Source organism: Haliotis rufescens, unplaced genomic scaffold (assembly GCF_023055435.1).
Source record: "Haliotis rufescens isolate VD_foot unplaced genomic scaffold, xgHalRufe1.0.p SCAF_3, whole genome shotgun sequence".
Classification (NCBI taxonomy): Eukaryota; Metazoa; Mollusca; class Gastropoda; order Lepetellida; family Haliotidae; genus Haliotis; species Haliotis rufescens.
The window spans coordinates 37175440-37201913 of NW_025964001.1; the positions used below are offsets into that span (position 1 = coordinate 37175440).

Sequence of the window (26474 nt, forward strand, 5' to 3'; positions counted from 1 at the left end):
CATGGTGTTAGCTAGTGTTACTCCTCCATAATAATAGTAGATTTCCCCTTCCTACAAACAGCATGGGGATTCCTGGGTGGAGTGAATCTCCAGCAACTATGCTTGTTGTAAGAGGCAACTTACAGCAAACTACATTTATAACAAACTGGCGGATATAACAAACTCTTTTTTGGTCATGACCATTTGCTGTATATATGCTTTTAATTAACTATGGTTATAACATGTATAACGACCTAAAAATAGTGGTCCCCTTGAGTTTGTTATAGACGTAGTTTACTGAATGTTAATGGATTGAGTGGTCAGACTCGGTGACTTGGTCGATGGCATGTCATACACTGACGGCATAGATCATTGCTCACAATATCAATCACTGGTCCAGTCTTGATTATTTACAGGTTGCCTTCATATAGCTGGAATATAGCTGAGTGAGGCGTTGAACAACAAATACGCACAGAGAGAGACACTCACTCTACAGGGAACTGGTGACTGATTTCATGCTGGTCATGGCAATCTGCAGTTTGTAATCCTCTGTTTTTGGAACTGATTTCATCGTGATCTGTAGTTTGTAACTATTTCGGGGTAACTGGTGAATAAATTGGTCTTTTTATTATCTCCTTGCTCCAGCACACCAGACATACTGGTCCACTGGGTGCTGGGTATTGACTGGGATCCAAACATGGGGAAAATAGGAGCAAACAGTTTGCAATGTGAACATTAATAAAAAGAAATCTCATAGTTTGTAAAAGGTTTATTTCTTAAATATCAATTTACATTGCCTCTCACACTTTGATTTTCCTCTGGTTTTAATGTACAAATCTCTTCACCACCAGCAGAAAGTTATGCTTGGAATCATGAATTGTGAGTATAACGATGAGAGTAAACACACAAAAATACAAACAAAATACTGCTCTGTAGTGATGGATATCAACAGAATCTGTTGTCTAGAAAATATATAAATTCTCTTCTATATGTTAACCCTTTAACCTACAGAAATCTGTGCCCGACTAATGCAACAAAATAGTTAAAATAACCTGAAAAATGTCTGCTAAACCAGACATAATCTCAGTAACAAAGGGTTAACTTAACACAACTGTCAACAATGTTATAATCTGTTTAACAGTTAATTAAAAGTCAACGGCACAACCTGGCATATAACACATGGCACAGCACTGCGTTCACAACCATCAGAGTCACAGGAACACTTAAATAGACTAAAGGACAAGAGATACATCCTTTATTAAACTAATACATTTAATAACTTTACCCAATGCCACTTTTCAAAATATAATCTGCATTCTAATCTTTTATATGGTGCCTTTCCTGAATTAAACTTCCCCAAAATTTTACAATTATCCATTGACAAAGGAAAGTTAATCCCTGGCTGCCATATTAATACAAGCTTTACATATAACACAATTACAGAATGTACAAAGATGTGACAAACATAATCATACTTTCGTCCGAGACTGACAGAACATAACCTATGTTCAAGGTTATAAAATACCAAACCCTCTTTCCTTGATGTACTGGACACAGTGTCAGGTATAGTATTCATGGGAGTTATTGCATAGATGAATCTATCACATTCCCAGTTGCCTTGGTAACAGCATCACATTTCTGCATCCTGTCTATGAACAGGAATTCATAGCTGTACATAAAATAACAATTTTCACAACCGGTTTTTTTCACAGGTCAAAAATTGATTTATATGTTCAGCTTCGCATTCCTCAGCTTGACATAAATACTGAATATTGCTTATGAAAACACAGTAGTTTAACTGAACGTGAACATGGTGAATGGAGTAACATGTGGTTGTTACAAGTAACAATTTATCAAATGCAGCACGAACGCAGTGGTTGGTTTGTCTAACATGCTGATTTGTTTGTGGTACAAAGTTAGAAATGTGCTACACCTTTTTACTGCTGGCAGTGTTTTTAGCAATCTCATTAAAATCAGATTTTAGTTCTCGCTACCGCTAAACAAAGATCTGAGGACATCCCATTACGGGTCACGTCAGAACGACCTTTCTTCCGACCAATCAGAGCATCGCCTACCAGATTATGAAAGTGACAGTCGGAATGTGATCTCTGATCATGCAGCCTCGAAAACTTTAACTCCGAACGATAGTTACGGGTTTAACGACTGTATCAATACAATCTAGACCATCTATTAGCCATTCCAGAATGTTCTTTTGTTCAGGTTTCAAATTTGGTAATCGAGAATTCGCCAAAATATGTTTTGAACCGTAGTCACCAATTTGAAATTAGTGCCGTAAAGCACGAGAAAGCTGCCTTCTGATTGGTCATTCCATTGGTCAGTCAAAGTTCGCGCAAGGTCGGTCTGACGTGACCTGTAATGGGATGTCCTCAGATCTTTGTTTAGCAGTAGCGAGAACTAAGATCTGATATTAATGAGATTGTGTTTTTAGACACAAGAATGCGGACAGACAATCAAGATATCTCACTGTTGACAACACTCCAGATCAGTGTTTGAAATAAAATAATAACTGTGTGGTTGTCATTGGGACCCACAGACTTCAGAAGGTGCAGGCCCCGTCTAAACTCTTCAGGCCCTCATTTAAAAAAACTGCAGCCTACTGTGACAAATAAATTGACCTGTAAATTTACTGCAGGCCATAAGGACTCCTACAACTTTGAAACGACGGCCCGACATGGGATCTACCTGCCTGTGTATATTTCGAACACTGCTCCAGATGTTAAAGCTACCACGTGTTAAAGTTATCCTGGCAGGTGCTTGCTGATCAGGGCTCTACCACACCACAAAGGTATCACTGTACACAATCAATACCAACCAACATGAAGATTATAGTGGTTGTATATGAAACACAACACACATTTTTTTAAATCAAAGGATTTCCTTGAGGGTTTCTGCTCTAGTGTTAGGAATCCAAAATCTTTGACAGCATCTGTATCAACATCTACATCAGCAAAGGACAGCACTTCATAATGGTATATCTTTTCATATACCCACAAGTCCTGTATGCAGTCCCATCTTAATGACAGCTTTCTTTCATCTCTCACAACGCAGATGTGGTTGCAGGATTATTTAAAGAAGGAAACAAAGTTAAATTAAAGATTAAAGAAGGGTAATCAGAATGGACCTGTAAATTTGTATTAATAGTACGAGTTATTTTAGCTTTATGAAGCCCATTTGTGATTTTCAAACTGTACCTAAACAACAAAGAGAAGGTCTCCATTTCACTCAGAACACACAAAACGGCAGCAGCTTAGGGAGAGATGACCATGATTGCGTAGATCCATAAAATGATGATGATAGTCGGTCATACCAACATGTGTAGTCAATGGAAAGACATGAAAGTTTAGCATGTCTTCTTGGGTGAATACATTTGAAAACTGATAATTGCCTTTCAACTTCATGACCATGCAGAAAACAAATCTTACAATGTACGGTAAATAAGTTTGACTTAAAAAAAAATATGATTAGATACATAATTAATAGTAAGTATATCGTCACCATATATTTCCTTACGGATGTCGGCTAGTCTGTATTAAGAGTATTAATCTTTTTCTAAGACAGGCGATTCTAAAATCTAGATGACGTAATCTAACTTATCCACTGAAAGGTGAAGGTTTGCGTGTATTCTATTGAGCGAGATGCACTTTAATGACAATGCAATATACTTTAGTATAAAAGGGGCCTATATGGTAATCACTCATACTTTACAGTTCTGCATAAAAGCCAATTTACTGGTATCTGACTGATGTTTTAATAATATCAACAAAAATGTTCACCTGTTAGAAAACATGTTAATGTGCTTCTTTAGCAAAATAGTTATAAAATGTGTGATTTATGTATTTCTTCGATTTCTAACGTGCAGCAACATTCCAACAAACACGAAAATGAGGTTACGTTGCACTGACATCACTGTTCAAAGAATGCTGCAACACTACTTTCATGAACTTTTGCCAGAAGCAGTATGCGACCTGTTATAAAATGGGAATTATTTCACATTTTGTTTGATACATTTGCGGATTGGGGTCATAGTCTAAATGTTTAGTGCAGAGAACAGTTCTTACCAGCAGACATCCCTAATATATGAGAAATGTATATGATAATACGTGGTTCAAAGTGCCTGTTATTCAGCGGAAAATAACAGCAACAACTTGTTTGGACGGACATTACTCAAATGGTTGTTAAAACCAAACGGAGAGAACTTCAATAATGAAGTGTTTGAAGTAGTTGTGTAGGTAAATTGACTTGGTACTTAAGATTGTATCATCTGCAAATGGTGTGTCATGACTGTTTTCATTTGGAAAAACCATGTTTATCAAACATAGAGGGAGTCCTTGCAATTGTGAGGGATTTGATTTAGCACTGCTTTGAACAGTTATCCAGTTATATCATGGTGTGTCAGCTTGATATAGGAGGAAAGCCTGGAGTGAGGCAGACGTCTACCACTTTGGTGAAACCCACGAGCACGGGTATGGTGCTGACAAACCTAGAAACATAATTGGTGAGAAACAGGATTGGAACCCACATCCTTGGACCTGAAACAACTCAAGCTGCATCACTAAAGCTGCTACAATACACATGGGATGGTATGACATACATCTCGCAAGTAAGGTTGCTATGGGATACAATGCAATTTAACCATCTTGGGAGAATTATACTAACAGTGGCTGGAAAACTCCTGTCAGAAAATATAACATTGATACAATGTCACAATCTCTTAATACAATCAGGGAAATTGGGAAAATATCTTTTTGGTTTACAACTGATATTTAAAAACAAATTCCTTTCTTCTAAATTCAGAGTATTTTAACTTTGCATTCAATGCAATAATGTCCTCTTCTACTGACATTTGCTGCTGACTTGATGCAGCAGATTGGCCTCTAAGCAGGTCTGAAATAAACTTTACAATACTTAAAACTAGGCCTGGGATGATACTCCAACTGTGTGTCCGACATGTATAACGATACCTTGCTCACGAACCGATACCTATCACAATACTTGCATGTCCTCTTATCTGTGATGAGTAAGCCATCTTTTTCATAGACAGGATGGCCAAATACCTGTCACGCTGACAATTTAAAGTTGGCAGTGTCAAGTATAGCACAAAAGATGAAAATATTTATGTTTTGACTACTAATTTTCACTACTATTTAGTGTTTGGTGTAACAGTTCTTAACCCAAACATTTATGGTAAGAATCAATTTCTTACTAAGCGTGAGACCGTGATAAATACTTGTATCGGGAAGTAAGAATCGCGATCCACCAATGCATCAGTGTATCGTCCCACCACTAACTTACAGTCATACAGTGATGCACAGACATCCCAAATACATCCCACGAAGCCATTCCCTGTTTGACATAAGACTATGTAAAGAAGAATAAGGAAGCATAAGTTAGACTATTTACACTGACTATACAGAGAGTATTTCACTTGGATGGAAAACAGATTCTGAGACCAGTTTAACACAACATTTTACAACATGACCAGAAGTAGTACACTGTCTATTTTCAGGTTTCTATAGCAACTTGTTACCCTCTCTGTTCGGCAACTATGATAATCTATTTTACATAATTTACATGAAAAAGGAATCCCTTTAATCATTTCCAAGAAGCAGGGAGTTATTTCCCTCTGATCAACATGTTACAGTTATGGACAGGAAGTTCCTAAGGAATTTTTGGATTTTAAAAGGATAATAATCCTGGCAGTCTTTGAGCAGAAGAGATTGGACCTACACATATCGGGAAGAGCAGAGTTCGCCAGTCAATAAAAAGCTTACATGACTGGATCCTCAAGCTAGTGGTTAAGTATCCAGACTGCAAGGTCAAGGTTGCATGAGATCAACTGGACTGTTTTATTTGGACAGTAAGGGGAGACAACCTATTTCTTATGATTTCAAGAAAGTATCAGCCTGTTTTAGTCATACATAAATGTATTGGACTGTAATAGATGAAAATATCTAGTCAAAACACTTCACAAATATAAGCCAAGAGACATGGAAAATATAAATGATATTGGTACATAAATCTAATATTGAAGAAATACGAACTAGGAATATATGTCTATGGAGGAAGTATATTATGAGGCAATTCCAATGAGGTTATAAAGAGTTAATGTACAAGTAACACGTGCCATGGCAGCAGACAGGCAATATAAACATGGCCTTGACCTGCACAGCCGACAACTATACACAGTTTGAACATCGCAGCTCGTCTGTCAAAAATCCTGTACAAAATGTTGCACCAAGTAAAACTCATCTCATTGGACGAATGTAGTATATCCCCCTTATGGGTAGTGCTTAGGTTCATGCCTGGGTAACAATCCCCACAAAATAGTTCCCCTTCCTCCCTGGGAAGGGCAGTGTGACTGGAGAAGATGTCGGACTGGAGTCTGGAAGAGCACAATGACTTTCAGTTCTGTTGGCTGCTGGGAACATGCCACAATGACTTTCATTTTCATTTTCCGAGAAAATATGGTTTCTGCAATGGCTGGTTGCTTGCACATATGTGTTTCTGTTACTTCAGCATCACATGGTTTGTGGGACAACAGGTTCTTTGATATCAATTCTAATTCCACTTCAGTAAGACATGGTATCTGCAATGGCTGGTTCATTGATACAGATTCTGATATCACTTCAGCATCACATGGTTTGTGTGGATGAGATTCTGGTGGTGTGGAAATGGTTGAACAACCAGTTCAACAACCCAGGGTTTCAATGGATGCGATTCCATGTGCTAGTGGTGTGGAAATGGTTAAACTATTACTTCAGTTGAACAACCCAGGGTTTCAATGGACGCGATTCCATGTGCTAGTGGTGTGGAAATGGTTGAACTATTACTTCAGTTGAACAACCCAGGGTTTCAATGGATGCGATTCCATGTGCTAGTTGTGTGGAAATGGTTGAACTATTACTTCAGTTGAACACCCTGTGTTTCAATGGATGCGATTCCATGTGCTAGTGGTGTGGAAATGGTTGAACTATTCCTTCAGTTCAACAACCCTGGGTCTCAATGAATGTGGTTTTGCTGTTTGTCATCTGGATTGGTGTTCCACTATCACTTCAGCATGGTTTCATCAGTTTCAGCGACACATGGTTTCCGTAATGGCTGTAGTGGCCATCAAACAGTCACATAATATCCCATCCAGACATCAACGACAGAATTTACACACACACAAGATGGTACTGATACACCAACAGCAAAGAATGAATGACACTCCACTAGCAACACACTCGTAGCAAGTAGCACAAGGACATCTGGATTCAGGAAAAATGAAGTCAGTTTTCTTGTGACCTGTCATAAAGTCTGAAATCAGTTGTATATTTATTTCGATGGCAGCACAACTCAGCAGCTGGAACAGTGACAAAAATCACAGTAACTGGCACAGAACTAGCGATGTCTGTCTTGTTTCCACTGTGTCCCACACACCCTGTAGACAACTGTTAATTAAGCTGTAATCTCTGCATTAGCTGTTTGAAATATGAAATGTCAAAACCAGATAATGAAAGATTTATGTGTGGTTGTTACATACTAAGCCCAAATTTACTTTTCTTCGCTGTCATTTCGGAAGAAATCATATATCTTTGGTTGGAATGTCTCTTTAAAAAATGTGTACTTTTTATGTTTGAAACTTCCAGAATGGTCCAGTTGCAATCCAAAAGCCATTACACACAGCAGTAACTCTCCAGCATAAGAATGTTTGTGTCTTTAAGCAGTTTATGCCATTATCAGAAAGCACAAAACTTCCTCTTCCTTTTTAGCAGTTATCTCCCTTTTCTAGGGGAGATAATTTCAGCAGTCGTCTTCATTCTGTAGGTGATTCAACTCCCTGCAGAGCTGCTGGAACTCCAGTTGGATCCAGTCACACTGACGTGCTAGTCATTGGCGGTCGATGGTGTTGAAGAACCACTCTGTGAAGCGGCGTAGTTGTGCCGCTGCTGTCTGAGACTCCTCCTGGAGACGGACATTGTCGGATCTCAGCTGCTGGACCTCGGTCTCTAGAGCAGACTTCTCTCGTCTCTCCTGGAACCAGACACAAGACATGGTGATCATTGTTACCTCAACACTGTTACCACGAAAAACAATTCTTCGCACTGGCCCAGATATGGATAACATATAAGAAAAGTACTGTATCTAGACATTTCCCTTCACATGAACAATGTGCCTTTAACAAAGGGCAGACAGAAAGTTTTCTTTAAAATAATATTTCTGATTGCATGGTATTCAGTAATTAGTGAGTGAATAAGTTGGGTTCAAAACCGATTTGAACATTATTTCAGCTTATTATGGCTTCATTTGGAAACAAATCCCGAAGTGGCCGAGGTCGGAGATGTTAACGTTCAAGTGGTATTATGCTGACAAACCTAATACCTTATTATTTGAATCTGGAATTCAAAGCCATGATAATCTAACGCTGAATTCTTTGATAGGCATTTAGAAGTTGGAAGAACATAAGTAAATGAAACTATTACGGATAACATCTCTCTTTCAATGAAGTTGTAGCTCACCTTATCCAGGTCCTGCTGCAGCTGGACTACCTTCATCTCGAGCTCCTCAACCACTTGCTGTGGACTCAGACCAGCTGACCGCCAGCTGGACATGTTGCTGAAACATGTCAGATATAGACATGACATGACATGACATGATAACACCTGTACCTACAAGTGTACAGTTCCATATATATAGTTAACATAAATATATATTTATCATATATAGTCAAACACTGTTGTGTTGAACTTCGATGTGTCAAACTTAGGGTTGTCTTGAAGTAAAAGCATGGTCTCTGTGTATTCCTTCTTTATTCATCACTTTAGGTTGTGTCAAACCTCAGATAACTTGAAGTATTAACATAGGTCCCTTCAGCTGTGTCTATCCTCTCTTGCCTACTTACAGTTAAGCACCATCTGATAGCATGCATTGTGTCCTGTGCGGTCCTGTGTGTGCGTGTGTGAGCATGCGTGTGCGTGCTTGCTGTACTACTGACCTTGACGTGGCCCCTAGTGCACTGTCCTGTGGGGTGCATGCGGATGTGCGTGCTTGCAGTACTACTGACCTTGACGTGGCCCCTAGTGCACTGTCCAGTGGTGTGCGTGCGTGTGTGCGTGGGTGCAGTACTACTGACCTTGACGTGGCTCCTAGTGCACTGTCCTGGTGTGTGCATGCGTGCGTGCGTGCTTGCAGTACTACTGACCTTGACGTGGCCCCTAGTGCACTGTCCAGTGGTGTGCGTGCGTGTGTGCTTGGGTGCAGTACTACTGACCTTGACGTGGCTCCTAGTGCACTGTCCTGGTGTGTGCATGCGTGCGTGCGTGCTTGCAGTACTACTGACCTTGACGTGGCCCCTAGTGCACTGTCCTGTGGTGTGCATGCGTGCGTGTGCGTGCGTGCAGTACTACTGACCTTGACGTGGCCCCTAGTGCACTGTCCTGTGGTGTGCATGCGTGCGTGTGCGTGCAGTACTACTGACCTTGACGTGGCCCCTAGTGCACTGTCCTGTGGTGTGCATGCGTGCGTGTGCGTGTGCGTGCGTGCAGTACTACTGACCTTGACGTGGCCCCTAGTGCACTGTCCTGTGGGGTGCATGCGTGTGTGCGTGCGTGTGCGTGCGTGCAGTACTACTGACCCTGACGTGGCCCCTAGTGCACTGTCCTGTGGTGTGCATGCGTGCGTGTGCGTGCAGTACTACTGACCCTGACGTGGCCCCTAGTGCACTGTCCTGTGGTGTGCATGCGTGCATGTGCGTGCGTGCTTGCGTGCGTGCAGTACTACTGACCTTGACGTGGCCCCTAGTGCACTGTCCTGTGGGGTGCATGCGTGTGTGCGTGCGTGCGTGGGTGCAGTACTACTGACCTTGACGTGGCCCCTAGTGCACTGTCCTGTGGTGTGCATGCGTGCGTGTGCGTGCAGTACTACTGACCCTGACGTGGCCCCTAGTGCACTGTCCTGTGGTGAGCATGCGTGTGCGTGCGTGCAGTACTACTGACCCTGACGTGGCCCCTAGTGCACTGTCCTGTGGTGAGCATGCGTGTGCGTGCGTGCAGTACTACTGACCCTGACGTGGCCCCTAGTGCACTGTCCTGTGGTGAGCATGCGTGCGTGTGCGTGCAGTACTACTGACCTTGACGTGGCCCCTAGTGCACTGTCCTGTGGTGAGCATGCGTGTGCGTGCGTGCAGTACTACTGACCCTGACGTGGCCCCTAGTGCACTGTCCTGTGGTGTGCATGCGTGCGTGTGCGTGCAGTACTACTGACCCTGACGTGGCCCCTAGTGCACTGTCCTGTGGTGTGCATGCGTGCGTGTGCGTGCAGTACTACTGACCCTGACGTGGCCCCTAGTGCACTGTCCTGTGGTGTGCATGCGTGCGTGTGCGTGTGCGTGTGCGTGCGTGCTTGCAGTACTACTGACCTTGACGTGGCCCCTAGTGCACTGTCCTGTGGGGTGCATGCGTGTGTGCGTGCGTGCGTGGGTGCAGTACTACTGACCTTGACGTGGCCCCTAGTGCACTGTCCTGTGGGGTGCATGCGTGTGTGCGTGCGTGCGTGGGTGCAGTACTACTGACCTTGACGTGGCCCCTAGTGCACTGTCCTGTGGTGTGCATGCGTGCGTGTGCGTGCAGTACTACTGACCCTGACGTGGCCCCTAGTGCACTGTCCTGTGGGGTGCATGCGTGTGTGCGTGCGTGCGTGCGTGCGTGGGCGCAGTACTACTGACCTTGACGTGGCCCCTAGTGCACTGTCCTGTGGGGTTGGGGGACGGGGTGGAGGAACATCCTCTGACAATTCCCTGGACGCCCGAGATCGTGGCTCATTCTGTATGTCCATACCATTTCCATCTGGCAAGTCACCTGAAACAACAAACAGCTGAAGGAGATTGCCCTTCTAAACCACAGCCTCATTACTAAGCCCATCTCAAGTTGCTGCAGAATGATATACATGGTGAGCATCTCCACTCCATATTGCTTCCAAGTATGAGGAAAGTACAACAATGAACTTTAGCCTGAAATACGTCCTCATCATGAGGTCAATATTCACATATCCTGATATGTACTGTTGTTTTCTGTGGATAAACACAAACACACAGGTGACACTCTCTACATGTCAAACCCGGGGCAACAATGAAGTTCTCTGTTCAAAAACGTGTTATATACAAATTCATCAAAAGCATAAAAAGACATGATAAATCACAACAAAATCAAAGACAAATTTAGTCAATTTAGTTAGTATGTTATCATCTATAATTATTTCACACAAACACCATAAAATTAAGATGCTGTTGGAGAAGATAAACAAAGCTTACATCCTCAGCTGATTGATAAAGACAGACACATCTATCATCCATCCCCTGTGAGTTGCTTTTCATATTACACCATTAACCTGCCGAACTGCACCTTTATCCACAGCCTTCTATACATCATGTTTGCATGGGAAGTGGTCATGCATGAATTCTTCCTTTCCTTATCAATGCATGGAATGCATGATGTCATGTAGCTGCCTCACAATAACACAACATAACATGAACATCCTCATTATAACAACTATAGTAATCAACCCAACTAAATATTTAGACAACACATTCATTTTGTGAAAACATGATAACTTCATAACTGGTTTAAAAGAATCTGTACCAAAGTTGCCTTATATTGAGGTAGCTATTCAAACAAGCAGGTGATAATTTGTAAGATGGCTTACCACTGACAATTATATCTAAGTGGATTTCTCAAAAACGTTCTGACAACAAGAATGATCTTTCGAATGTCTGTAGTCTTATCGTACTTCAGTATACACGCATGAGAGCTGACAGTTCAGTTTGAATGTACACAGATCATTGAGCAAGGCAAGAATTGTGTGAAGAGGGTTTGGGAACTATGGATCGACCAACCAGCATCATACATCAAGTGAGTGAGTGAGTGAGTTAATGCTTTACGTCACATCAGCAATATTTCAGTCATATCGTGACGATCATACATAAAGAGTTACTGAGTATGGTTTTATGCTGCTTTTAGCATTATTCCAGCAACAGTACCCAGGGACACCAAAAACGGGCTTCACACATTGCACCCATTTTGGGAATCGAACCCAGGACTGCAAACCCGTTAACGGCAAGACTACCCCACCGCCCCCTCCATCAAGAAGCAGTGTGCTATGAAACCTTCTGCAAGCACGTCAGTGTTAACACTTCCCATGTTTTATATATGTCACGTGATATATCAGTACTATTTATTGGATGTTTCTGATTTTCCAACCATTCTGGCTTGTTGTGTTGGGACACTGGGCCTATTGTCTGGCTCATGTGGTAAGTATGGCCAGATAAAAGGCTAGTTTTCAGTTAGGTAGCCTGTCTTCTTCATCCCTTATCTTTATCTGTGGGGATTCCAGGCACCGATATGTCCCCCTTTTTCTGAGAGAGTCTAGCATGTTAGACAGACAGACAGACAGATGTAAGTGAGCCACTGTCAGCAGTATTCCCACCATCATCGTGGCCTTCCAAATAATCCAGACAAATCAGTGATTGATAACGAGAGCAACGATCAAAGCTATAAGGGTACGATGACACAAACCAGCAGGGTCACACACTGTAACAACCAGACTGTTGCCAGATCTCATGACCAGGATTATCATACTGAGACCTATTTTGACCTGAAATCCCCACCAGACCCTGTCTTCAATTTGTTAGACTAACATATCGTATATAATATCTTTTATTACGCCATACGTTTCTCTCCTCGAATTTCTTGTAAAATAGAGCTAGCTAGACATTTCTTATAAATCTAGATTCGGTATCATAAAATAAGTATGTCCCGCAGTCATGGTGTAGACTATGAGTGAATGACTGAGTTGGGTTTAACGCCACTTTTAACAGTATTCCAGTTATATCACGGCGTGTCGGCTTAATGTGGGAGGATGACGTTTACCACTTCAGTGAAACCCACGAGCACGGGTATGGTGCTGACAAACCTAGAAACATAATCGGGGCGAACCGGGATTCGAACCCACAATCATAGGTTTCTGGTGCCCAAGGGAAGCAACTCTGCACAGCGAATCGTGGCGCCTTAGACGACTGGGCCACCCATGCCCCCTGTAGACTATGAATCTGTGACACCAATTCATTTTGGTTCAGTGCTTTAAGAAACTTTAGCTTTTATGTTGTACGTGTGCTCACATTCAATGGCCTTGGTAGCTACATCAACCAGATTCGACCAGTCAAGTCCAGCTGTTGACTCAGGCAGGGGGACCTTGTGACCTCGTACTTCTCCTGCAGTTCGACTTCGTGGGCGTATGGAAGCAGACTTTGAGGTTAGCAGAGCTCTGGGCGACAGTCTGCGGAGACAACAATTACCAACATTATGAAGATTCATTTATGCTAAAACAAGACATTTTATCAAGAATGGTTTCAGAGTATGTGTAAGAATATTGTAAGAAACAAAATCTTAATATTTAAATGAACAATAAATTCCTTTTTGACTCTAGATGCCAAGATTCCTGTCAATCTCAAACATCATTATTACCACATCTCATATCTTCATATTTCATTCATCATATCTCATCTCTAACAGTAACATTAATGTCTTGTCTCATATATATCATGTCATCAATTATTACATATCATAATGTCATATCACCCTATCTGAACCTAGTAATATCGTCTTACATATGACCCCCCCCCCCGCTCGTCAGTAATACCATCTCATATCATCACATCTGAACCTAGTAATATCATCCCTTCGTCCGTCACATCGCCCAATCTGAACCTAGCTTCTGCCCACCTCTGTTCCTTGGTGAGCTCATCCTGCTGAGTGGTTGCCACATGTGCTGGCATTGCTGTGGTGAAGATGACGTCACTGCCAATGTGGTTTACATCTCTAGCACTGATAGTACCCTTGGTGCTGTGAAGGCTCTCATCAGACATCGTTCGCTGGATCCGCTTGGTACGGCGCTGACTTGGACCCTTGGACTGAAACACAGAAACACAGGTAATATTCATTAAAGAAGTACAAGATGTCTTCAAATTTCGGTACACATGCATTGTGCCAGACGCCTTTCCGCCATGTTTGTTTGATGCTACTTTAAAGCCGCATGCAACACAAGCATCACTATTTGAAAAATTGGGTGATAAAGTTCAAAATAAGCAGAAAAAATGACCCCACTTGCATTTGTATGGTTTAAACCTTGAAATTGAAAGCGATGCATAAACAGAGAAACTGAACATCAACATAAGGAAAGTACTTGAAAATAGAAGTTCCATAATGGTGTGCGACAGCCTGATCAGTGACATCCATCGGAGCCACATTTCAGCAAACACGTTGTATTTTGTAGCTACTTTGGTAATAAAACATTAAATTTACTTGCAAAAGCATTTAATTCAAGCTGTTGATAGAGCAGCAAGCCCCCCAAACCCTGTTATTTTAGCAAGGCAACATAAATGGCGTCTGAAAATTAAGAAAATTATACTAAGGAATGAGCTCATGCACATCCCTTATCAAAATGGCGGAAGGTGTCCGGTATACTGCATTCTTGACAAAATTTCTATCAAAACCAGTATCTGCAGCAAAAGATCTTTCAATTTTTCAGAATTTCAATGTACAGCCACACAGCCAGTTGAATAGTTTCAGTCATTCGCAGTGTTACTCTGCATGATGCATTTGCTGTCTCCCAACTACGTATGACATACAGGGTTGTGCACTAAAATTCAGAACAATTCTTCAGGTCTGGGAAGTTGAACTTACTGTGTACGTAGCAAGATCCTTCTCCGAGATGTCCGGGTCAATGAGCCGCATCAGCTCCTCCTGAAAGTTACTAGGTGTGGTCCGGGCTGACCGCAGGTGGTTCATGACGCCGGGGCGGAGCCGGGTTGCCAGGGACTCCTCGGAAGACATGCCCGACAAATTTCTGAAATATCAACAGAGAATGTCAATACATGTCAACAATATAATAGAACCAGGAATATTCCTGAAATATCTGCAGAGAATGTGAAAACGTAAGAACAGAACTAGGACAGTAGACAAGAACCTTGCATAAGATGATTTGAATAAAGTGAGTGAGTGAGTGAGTAAGGTTTTACACCGCTTTTAGCAATATTCCAGCAATATCAAGGCGGGGGACACCAGAAATGGGCTTCACACGATGTACCCATGTCGGGAATTGAACCCGGGTCTTCAGCGTGATGAGCGAACGCTTTAACCACTAGGCTACCCGACCACCCCTGATTTGAATAAAGCAGGTTCATTATAGATCTGGACAAAGAGGGGCATATGTGTATAACTGAATTAACTGCTGGGACTTAACCCTAAACTGATTGCCACTGATGTCGTAAGTTGCCTGATTTCATATTTGAAAAGCCTACAGAGGATCCAACTGAAAATTGACTAGAAGAATCCCTGATACAGTCCTCCCAGCACTACAGCAAACAGATACAGACATTAACAATATTCTCAAACATATTGGAATAACTTCACTGTCATGATGCATACATATAGATGTTTCCCAACCAATGGTTCAAACCAGAATCAACTGTCTCCATTCTATATACAGCCATAGTAGTTCAAGTAATGTTTCAGGTATGACGTTTATATAAAGTTTAGAAGATGAAGTTGCACACATACTTGTTGGAGGAGCGGGGGCTGCTGTTGTTGCTGCTGAGAGGGGACACGTCCAACTGGTTCTTCTTGTGTTGGGAGAACTTGCCGCCTTTACTGTGGGCTTGGAGGGAGTCCTTCCGCTTTGGCACTATTGGCTCATCTGATACAGAAGCATGGAAGATACAGTTGCCGTAGTAACATATCATGGTTCTTGTCCACACAAAACCAGGCTGATTTGCCGGTGATGTGGTGAAGGGAGGTGAACTGGGGTGTAACGATGTGTTCAAGACCATTGCATTTGTATAGATGTGTGTGTGGCTGCTTGTACTTGTCTGGACTAATGCTGGTCTAATAGTGAGAAACATGCCACAGTTTAAATGGATACCCCACTCAGACACATCATACTGACTCGGAAGTGGCCCTGATTCTGGGAAACAACAAATACCTTCTTTTACCGTCTTTTGGTATGACATGACCAGGGGATTGAACCACCAACCTTCTGCTCTGAGCAAACACTTTATCCACTAGGCTACTGAAGCAGGAACATGATGCTAAGCAATATGCGTTGAGTCAACCACTAACAGCACATACATAAAATCTCCGATTATTGGCCATAAACACTTATTCAATATGGCAGCCATGGCAGCAATAATGAAAATGGGAACTGAACGAGATGTAAACAAATTCAGGTGTCATCATTGGTTGGGACAAGCATATGAAATTTCAGCTTTAATGGTTCAGCAGTTTCTGAGGAGAAGTTTACAGACGAAGCTAAAGACCCCTAATGTTAGATAAAGCAGGCCAGACATTCAGTCAGGTGTGCTTAAAATTTGATGAGCTTAAAATTTAAACATCTAAAAAGTCATTAATTTACACAACTCACCCTTATTGAGATTGTTGAGCCTGTTGTCACTCTGACTCTTGTGACCTGCATGAATCTGTGATGATCCACTCGAGTAGGACGACCCCTCGCTGATTTGACTTAAGTTTGTTGCCGAGTTGGTCGGCAGCTGATCCTGTTGCTGATTGGCCAATGCTAGTTCGTTGCCCTGACGTAGGAGGTACTTGGTATTCTGCGTCTGTTTCAGTAACTCCAGTGCAATGTTGCCAGTGAGAGGCAGGCCGGTGTAGGAGTAGTCCATCTGGTGGTAGTTGCGGCGTTGGGTACCGTAATTGGAGGTGCCTGACGTCTGACTGTAGATACTCTCTGTGCTCGTAAGGTAGGAATTCTGGGACACTGCCTCCATCCCCGATGAAGTCTCTCCTCTCCTTCCAACCTACATGAATCAGATGCCATTAATATCTGGAATACTGTTTCACTAAACCATGGTGCCAGTCATTTGGGTGTTTTCCTGTGTGGAACTGGTCTGATACTTACCGTATTCGACGTAATAAGCGCCTAGGGCACTCTCAAAATTAGAAATAGGGGGCTCTTATTAGAATATTATTTTGGTGAAAAAGCAGAGTTGAAAGATAAATTTCCTGGTTTATGCTGACAGCCTGAAATGTTTATATACGACAGATATATTTTTCCAGAATTTAATGGCCCATAATTGAGGGTGCTTATTACACACGAGTGCGTATTAAACACAAATAAATAGGTCTTGTGTACATGGATCAATCGGAAAGGGTGCTGATTGGGATTGTTCACTAACCAATATATCGCCGTGGGAGCTTATTAGAGCCGGGCGCTTATTACGTCGAATACGGTACATATGAATCATATTTATTTCTTACAGGTACAGAAGTGTTCTCATTGCTGAAGATATCTTCCACAACATCTTCAATTAATACTTTGTACTGTTTAAGATCTGAAACTGGGAATTCCATCAATTTAGATTTAGAGTCATAAGCATCCATTACATCTTGTAATGTTTTGTTACATTTGCATAAAATGGACCAAAACACATTTAGTAAACAACAATGGCCTCCTGTGTGCACAGTTGTGCCACTGACCTGAGCGGCCGATTGACCCTGGATGCTGCCGCGGTGATTCCACTGTTTATTGCCACTTCCTGTAAGAAAAGAGCATCATGAGCACTTTATGAATACACAATGCCATTTAGAAAGTTGTGAAAAGTAACAAATGTCATATTTGGGATAACACTTTCTTAGTAAAGTACAGATTCTAGAACTTTTGGAGGTTGAATCCCAGCCTGGATTCAACCCACACTCCCAGAGTGAGGCACCTAATCACTACCAACAAGGTCACCGATCTAACCCACTCAGCCACCGAGGATTCCACAAAATGAAACTCTGACAACTGGCAATCTAGATCACATACTTTGTGTACCCCTCTGACAAGTGTAAATTGGCACGGCTCCCGTGTCCGAAACTATGAACACCCAATGCCATTTACAAAGTGGTCAAATGTACCAAATGTTATATTTGGGATAACACTTTCTTTCAATTAGTACAGATTCTAGTAGAATCTGTCATTCACTAAGAAAGTGTTATCCAAAATATAACATTTGTCACATGAGAACTTAAACTTGGTTAAACTGAAGGACTTGAACACTGGTCAGATCAGAAAGTAATTAAATGGAAGAATGGTATACTGTAAATCTTGAAATTAACGCGAGTGTGAATTAAATGCAGAAAAAAGCAAGTGGTCTTTGTTCGCATTAATGAAATGACGCATTTATGTCTGAAAAATAACTATAAAGAATAAGACGGCCTCACTGCAAACTTTGGATAGCAGAAATACCAACTTGAATATAAACACAAACTGGGTTTATTGAGCAGTGTTTGTAACAAGTATGTAACAATGTCATTCAAAGAATAGGAATTACACAAGAGGCATCCAGTGAGTTATCACTTCCGGGGTCAAGAATTCTACCCACTCGTGTCAAACTAGGAATCACTGACCACACCAGCAGTACAGACAGATGCCACCCATGCAACACTTCATCAAAGGCCAACACGACCCAATGGGAAGTCGCATTGATATTGAGTTGCATTTTTGGCTAGGGGTCAGCAGTTGTATTAATTTGGAGACGCATTTATTTCGAGATTTACAGTAATTACCACTAGTTTCTGAAATGACTGCGACAATCTATTTGCTGTTAGCAAGCAGAACACTTTACAGTTAAATATTTCCTTGTACCCAAACTGCTGAAACTAAGGGGTCACTCGTGGGGGTGACACAGTGACCCCTGTATCATTCTTATCAGCATGTTGTGTTGTAATGACAGTTCAATAATCTATGAGATAAATGATTGACCCACAAAACAGCTGTGCGTCACCAACACATACTGTATATTAGAGAGGGTACAAAGATCAACAGTGTCAGAATCCCAGCATAATCAATCTCAGTCCAAGTATAACACATCAAATCTTAGTGAAATCTACCCATGTACAAGCATAATCCTCTCAATATCTAGCATAATCCAAACTATATCTAGCATAATCCAAACTACATATAGCATAATCCAAACTATATCAAGCATAATCTAAACTACATCTAGCATAATCCAAACTATATCTGGTATAATCCAAACTATATCTAGCATAATCCAAACTATATTTAGCATAACCCAAATTATATCTGGTATAATCCAAACTATATCTAGTATAATCCAAACTTTATCTAGCATAATCCAAACTACATATAGCATAATCCAAACTATATCAATATCTGGTATAATCCAAACTATATCTAGCATAATCCAAACTATATTTAGCATAACCCCAAATTATATCTGGTATAATCCAAACTATATCTGGAATAATCCAAACTATATCTGGTATAATCCAAACTATATTTAGCATAACCCAAATTATATCTGGTATAATCCAAACTATATCTAGTATAATCCAAACTTTATCTAGCATAATCCAAACTACATATAGCATAATCCAAACTATATCAATATCTGGTATAATCCAAACTATATCTAGCATAATCCAAACTATATTTAGCATAACCCCAAATTATATCTGGTATAATCCAAACTATATCTGGTATAATCCAAACTACATCTAGCATAATCCAAACTATATCTAGCATAATCTAAACTATATCTGGTATAATTTAAACTATATCTGGTATAATCCAAACTATATCTAGCATAATCCAAACTATATTCAGCATAACCCAAATTATATCTAGCATAATCCAAACTATATCTAGCATAACCCAAATTATATCTGGTATAATCCAAACTATATCTGGAATAATCCAAACTACATCGAGCATAATCCAAACTACATCAAGTAAAATCCAAACTTTATCTAGCATAATCCAAACTACATCTAGCATAATCCAAACTATATCTAGCATAATCCAAACTATATCTAGTATAATCCAAACTATATCTAGCATTATCCAAACTATATCTGGTATAATCCAAACTATATCTGGTATAATCCAAACTATATCTGGTATAATCCAAACTATATCTGGAATAATCCAAACTACATCTAGCATAATCCAAACTATATCTAGCATAATCCAAACTATATCTAGTATAATCCAAACTATAACAAGCATAATCTAAACTATATCTAGCATAATCCAAACAATATCTGGCATAATCCAAACTATATTTAGTATAATCCAAACTATATCTAGCATTATCCAAACTATATCTGGTATAATCCAAACTATATCTAGTATAATCCAAACTTTATCTAGCATAATCCAAACTATATCTAGCATAATCCAAACTTTATCTAGCATAATCCAAACTATACCTAGTATAATCCAAACTGTAACAAGCATAATCCAATATCGAACATAATCCATCCATGTTCCAGCATAATCCATTTAAATCTACAAGACAGTACAATGTTAAACAGTTGTACTTAAACAGCTCCACATCTAGCATAATCCACCCCACATCTAGCATAATCCACCCCATATCTTCATAATCCACCCCACATCTAGCATAATCCACCCCACATCTAGGATAATCCACCCCAGACCTAGCAGTGACATAAACCAACCAAATCTAGCATAATCTACCGCCACATCCACCCCCACATCTAGCATAATCCACCCCCACATATAGCATAATCCACCCCAAATCTAGCATAATCCCCCCAAGACTTATCTTAATCTCAGTCCTGAAACAATCAATAATAAACCTAATATGATCTAATCCTGTATTGATAAAACATTGACTATGATACTTTTGTATCACCTCACCTCACTTTTATGGCGTCTACAAATCAATTAGAAAGAAATGACATCACGTATCACAAAGTCAGCCCGACCTAACCCAGGGCGTCAGCTATATATCTCATCCCAGGTAACGACACAGCCACCTCTACACTCAATCTATCAGCTGTCAACACTAGAACTAGCTCTCGTTGTCGGGACAGAGAGCATGGCAGCTAGCAGGTCTGGCTTGCAGAGTAAATAATGATCGGAGGCAGTGTTGTATCAGCAGTTTGATCAAGCTCAAACTGTTTACCTGCTGTGTTCTAATCACAGTTTAGTTAACATTTGTATACAAGAGGAAAACTTACAACATGAATGGAAGGCTTTGACATTCACAAATCACATAATGAGTATTTGATGAAGAACTAATTGCACATAAAATAATCTGAACAACCTCAGGAAGAATAGAAAACAGGCCCCATTCCACAAAACCATCTTAGGGCAATGACTGTCGTAAGTCTATGGGAGTTACGATCATGTTAGGCCCAGAACATTTAACAGTGTGAAACTTTCACAGTACAACATAGAAACGGGACTATCTCCCGCTTGGTTACATAAACTTGATCCAGTGTTTCGAACACACATTTGTATCAATATGGTTCCCTTGTCATCCGATACCAGGCCCAACATTTTCACAAACCATGTAAAGGGGATTCAAACCCACCATACTCGGACTCTGCAACAAAGAGTTCCTCAGATGACTCTGGTATGTGGACTACCCAGTTTGTACAGGGATTTATCTAAGATTCAAACTAAGTGAACTGGCAGTTTGTTTAAAATTGGTATTTCTTAGTTTTTATTTTCTCAATTTTATATTTTAACATTGTATCATAGCACTGATTTCAATGCTATAATGTAAAATTAATGTGAAGCCTCTTTCCTTATTGGTCCTGATATCAGTGAAATATCACACTAATAATAACCATATTAACAGGAACATTTTTTAGTGACATTTGCTGCAGACTTGAAGCTGAATATCGGCTCAAGATCAGGGCCCACTTGCACAAAACAACCTTAGCGCTAAGACTATTGTAAGCCTATGTTAAAGTATGGGAGTTACGATCATCTTAGCGCTAAGATCGCTTTGTGCAAGTGGGCCCAGGTCTAGATAAATCATTGTTTTAACAAGAAAAGTACGTCAGCATGTGTATGACAACAAAACATGCCATGTTTCTTACTACCTCTTTAATAGTCTTCTGATCCAAGTCAGTTACGATGCGACAAAAACACACTTAATAATGCTTCAAAACATGGTTAAACAGTATCGACATAAATACAGAGTGAACGTCACTATTGCCTCAAAACCCATGCTGAACATGAAAAGTATTGATTTATTGCATGTTAAATAATCATGAACCTATTCACACAGGTAAACAATCAACTCGTCCCACCTGACTGACCAATCTACTGATAACCATCGCCATTACTGAATACCCTCAATGCCAACACAGAACATTCCTGGCAAGTTGGCGGAACAACCCAGTCCTCGGTCCCACAGAAGTAGAAGTGTCTGATTGCGTGTCTCACAAAGGTCACGCATCACTGAATCCTGCCTCAACAATGTCTGTTATGTTTGAGAAACAATAGAAATAGCAATGGCTGTAATATTTATACATTAAAGTGAAATAAACTAACATTTTTAGTCCACTAGTCCTTATAATAACATACTGCAAAACCCTTAATAATGATGAATTTCTATTCGTTTGACAATACCTTAACTATTGGGCAGTTTGGCAAGGATCACAGGAACAGTGCCAATTTCCATCACTGCATCAGGTTCATTTTAGATTATTTTCTTGTGTTTTTATCGGTTACATCCGTAATAAATATACCTTTTCTAAAATACACTGCCAAAGTGACATTTCACAATATGTTCACTTTTTCCTAAAAATATGATTCATAGAATACATGACAAGTTTAACACAGGGTATTTGCAAACATCACACAATTAACTGATGTAAAGATGTATAGTCTGCCTGTTGACATCACTCCAACAAGCACTATTTCATTAAGTAAAAAGTTTAAAGGATAATAACCCAAACCTTAGAGACAATATTTCAGAATCCAAACAGACTTGATAAAACACCTGTATTTGACGTTCCTACCTGTACTTCTCCTACTTCCACTGCTCACAACAATTTGCACCTGACAGCTCTCCCCCCATTGTTGACGAGTGAGAGTAGAGTTGTCCTACCTCAATGCAAATCCCCCAAACCCGCTGTCCCCATTCAGCACCCCCGTCAACACAATACTAGATAAATAACCCATGCTGTAGCCACTGCAACTACGTACACACATTGAAAGTTTGCATGCGCCTTTGAAAGTGATCAAAATGAGCTGTCACTCAAAGCCTTGAGGTATTCAAATCCCACGAGAATAATGTTTCTGCCAAATAGCCTCCTGGCACAGTGCCAGCCTTGAAATGAAACAACCTGCGACCAGGTGAAATTCGCTTAAAGCTCAAGGTGAAACAGAAGTGCATGATGGGCCATGTAAACCCCTGTCACTGAGTACAACTTAGGGGGCCGGGGGCAGGTGGATGGGGGTGGAGGAGGAGGAGGAGGAGGAGAGAGCCTGCTCCTTTTTCAAGAAGAGTGTCATAATAGCCATCCAATGCAATGATTGAGTAGGCAATTTCTTTAATTTTTTCAAATTATGCAAAAACAGAACAACGCCATTTACATTAATCAGTATTTACTGAATTATTGTGTTGTTAGAAAAAATTAATCACACTGAACCACTGCGTAAGCTGTGGACATGTGATGCATCATCATGGCAGTTTTTTTAGTCCACATTTGAACTCAGCTGGGTGTTTCGGTGCAGCTGGTGGCTGGCTATATTGCGCTGTAAGACAAACGCACTTTCTACAAATGCACTTTTCTGGCAATTATAATCCTCATAGTTATGGCCCATGAATGCAATCATGTTTCCGTTCCTTATAAAGAAGGTGTGACAGTGAGGTTGGGGTTGGGGTTGGGGTTGGGGTTGGGGTGGGAGGGCAATTGTGGGGTGCTTGGTAATAGGTGTGGTGATATGGGGTATGGGGTGGATAATGGTTAGGGTGGGGTAGGATGGTAATAGTGGTATAGGTAGGGGGTCATCTTGGGAAGTGGAGATCTCAGGGTAGGGTAGGGTAGGGTAGGGTAGGGTAGGGTAGGGTAGGGTAGGGTAGGGAGTCATATGGGGAGATGGGTGTTTAGGGGTAGGGTATGGGTCATCTGTGAATTTTGTTGTTGGGTAGGGGTCATCTGGGGAGGTTTGTTTTTTTGTTTTTTTGTTTGTTGTTTAACACCACACTCAGCAATATTCCAGCTAAGTGATGACGGTCTGTAAATAATCCAGTCTGGACCAGACAATCCAATGTTTGATATCATGAACATCAGTCCACACAATTGGGATCAACACGCATCAAACCAAATCAACGAGCATGATCACCCAATCCTGTTAGTCGCCTCTTACAACAAGAATGGGTTACTGAAGACCTATTCTACCTAGATTGTCACAGGTCCATTTGGGGAGGTAGGCTTTTAAAGGTGGGATAGGGGGATGGGGTCATCTGGAAGGGTGGGGTGAGGTCATCTGGGGAAGTGGATGTGGCCAAAGATGAGTGAGTGAGTGAGTGAGTATGAGTGAGTGAGTGTATGAGTGAGTGAGTGTATGAGTGAGTGAATGAGTATGATTTTACGCCGCTTTTAGCATTATTCCAGCAATATCACGGCGGGGGACACCAGAAATGGGCTTCACACATTGTACCCATGTCGGGAATCGAACCCGGGTCTTCGGAGTGACAAGCGAACGCTTTAACCACAAGGCTACCCGACCGCCCCGGCCAAAGATGATAGTGGAAAGGACAGAGGAGAATAAAGGAAGTGTGTGACAGGATTGAGTGAAGGACATTGACCCAGCATCAAGTCACAGTGAGGTGTCCTGTCACCTACTGGCCCGGCAGGAACACTCAGCTAATCCTCCACATGTTCCATCCAAGGACAACAGTCAACATCCTCCGCAGCCAGAACACAGCCTGCCAACATCTGTATGTCTGTATCCATCATGTCCGTACTAAACTTGGCAAACTTTTACAAAAGTAAATAACTGATGATACTGGTTTCCATAGGATATGATGCTTTTCAAATGAAGATACAATTTAAAAGAAATAAATAGGCTGTGTATGATAAACTTAGCAGATTTACACTCATTTAAGATAAGCTTGACAGAAATCTTCAGAAATAGATCTTTCTAAATACACACACTTCAGAAAAGTCCAATTCATTCCTCACAAGCACAATTTCAGAAATTAGCACAACTTGTGGAAAAAACCCCCAAAAGAATAGGTTATGGTGTGTTCTTTATCAGCTAGAACCTCATCCCATGTAAAACCTGCCCATATATCCTGATGTACTTACTCATGGCTGCCATGCCGAGATCGACACCAATATCGACACCGAGCTGAGACAGCAAGACATACCATGAGGCTGAAGCACAGTTTCCCTGGGATGTGATTCTCAAAACAGGCAAACTTCCAACTGGGCACAAATTGCACCTCCACATCAAAAACCTCACTATAGCATGAGAATACCTCACTATAACATAGACATTCCTCACTGTAGCATAAAATACCAGTTTTGCTGTCAGTGCATCAGTCATGCTTCGGTAATGAGCTCCTCCTTACGTTAGTTACTCACATGTGTTCTACGTACCAAACTTCAATGACAGTAATGTAGAGGTGTTGAGCTGGATGAGTAAACGATTCACTCTATTACAACATATTACCAATTAATGTGGTCATAAAAATCCATAGTTTTAAAGTTAACATAACATATTTCACTGAGCATGGTTGGAATTATGTTTGTAAGATCAACACATGAACTGTTCAAAAGAAGTTAAGAACATGATAGGTTAACAATAGTAATATGCAAGGATCAAGGATGTCACAAAAACACAGATTGTGCGTGTCTGGATTATGCCCCTAAAACATACACAATGTGTGTGTCTGGATTATGTCCCTAAAACATACACAATGTGTGTGTCTGGATTATGCCCCTAAAACATACACAATGTGTGTGTCTGGATTATGTCCCTAAAACATACACAATGTGTGTGTCTGGATTATGCCCCTAAAATATTTACACAGATTGTGTGCACCTGGATTATTTCCCTAAAACATTTACACAATGTGTGTGTCTGGATTATTCCCCCAAAACATTTACATAGATTGTGTGCACCTGGATTATGCCCCTAAAACATTTACACAATGTGTGTGTCTGGATTATGCCCCTAAAACATTTACGTAATGTGTGTGTCTGGATTATTCCCCTAAAACATTTACACAATGTATGTGTCTGGATTATTCCCCTAGATAATACACAGATTGTGTGCACCTGGATTATGTCCCTAAAACATTTACGCAATGTGTGTGTCTGGGTTATTCCCCTAAAACATTTACACAGAGTGTGTGTCTGGATTATGCCCCTAAAACATTTACACAGTGTGTGTGTCTGGATTATTCCCCCAAAACATTTACACAATGTGTGTGTCTGGATTATTCCCCTAAAACATTTACACAGTGTGTGTGTCTGGATTATTCCCCCAAAACATTTACACAATGTGTGTGTCTGGATTATTCCCCTTAAAAATTTACACAATGTATGTGTCTGGATTATTCCCCTAGATAATACACAGATTGTGTGCACCTGGATTATGTCCCTAAAACATTTACACAGTGTGTGTGTCTGGATTATTCCCCT

The 26474-nt window shown here is 40.9% G+C and overlaps 1 protein-coding gene across 2 annotated transcripts in view; it reads right to left on the reverse strand.

Annotated features, from left to right (window-relative positions):
- Nucleotides 1-733: 733 nt before the first annotated feature.
- Nucleotides 734-26474, reverse strand: part of LOC124118786 (signal-induced proliferation-associated 1-like protein 1) — a 114970-nt gene continuing 89229 nt past the window's right edge. For both annotated transcript variants that reach the window (XM_046481075.2, XM_046481067.2), the window contains 9 exons: nucleotides 17523-17581; nucleotides 16450-16843; nucleotides 15591-15726; nucleotides 14715-14877; nucleotides 13755-13942; nucleotides 13151-13308; nucleotides 10703-10835; nucleotides 8499-8595; nucleotides 734-8013 (listed from right to left, as the gene is read on the reverse strand). In XM_046481075.2, the coding sequence (XP_046337031.2) occupies nucleotides 7870-8013; nucleotides 8499-8595; nucleotides 10703-10835; nucleotides 13151-13308; nucleotides 13755-13942; nucleotides 14715-14877; nucleotides 15591-15726; nucleotides 16450-16843; nucleotides 17523-17581 (1472 nt within the window). In that variant the 3' untranslated portion in view covers nucleotides 734-7869. The remainder of the gene's footprint in view (nucleotides 8014-8498; nucleotides 8596-10702; nucleotides 10836-13150; nucleotides 13309-13754; nucleotides 13943-14714; nucleotides 14878-15590; nucleotides 15727-16449; nucleotides 16844-17522; nucleotides 17582-26474) is intronic.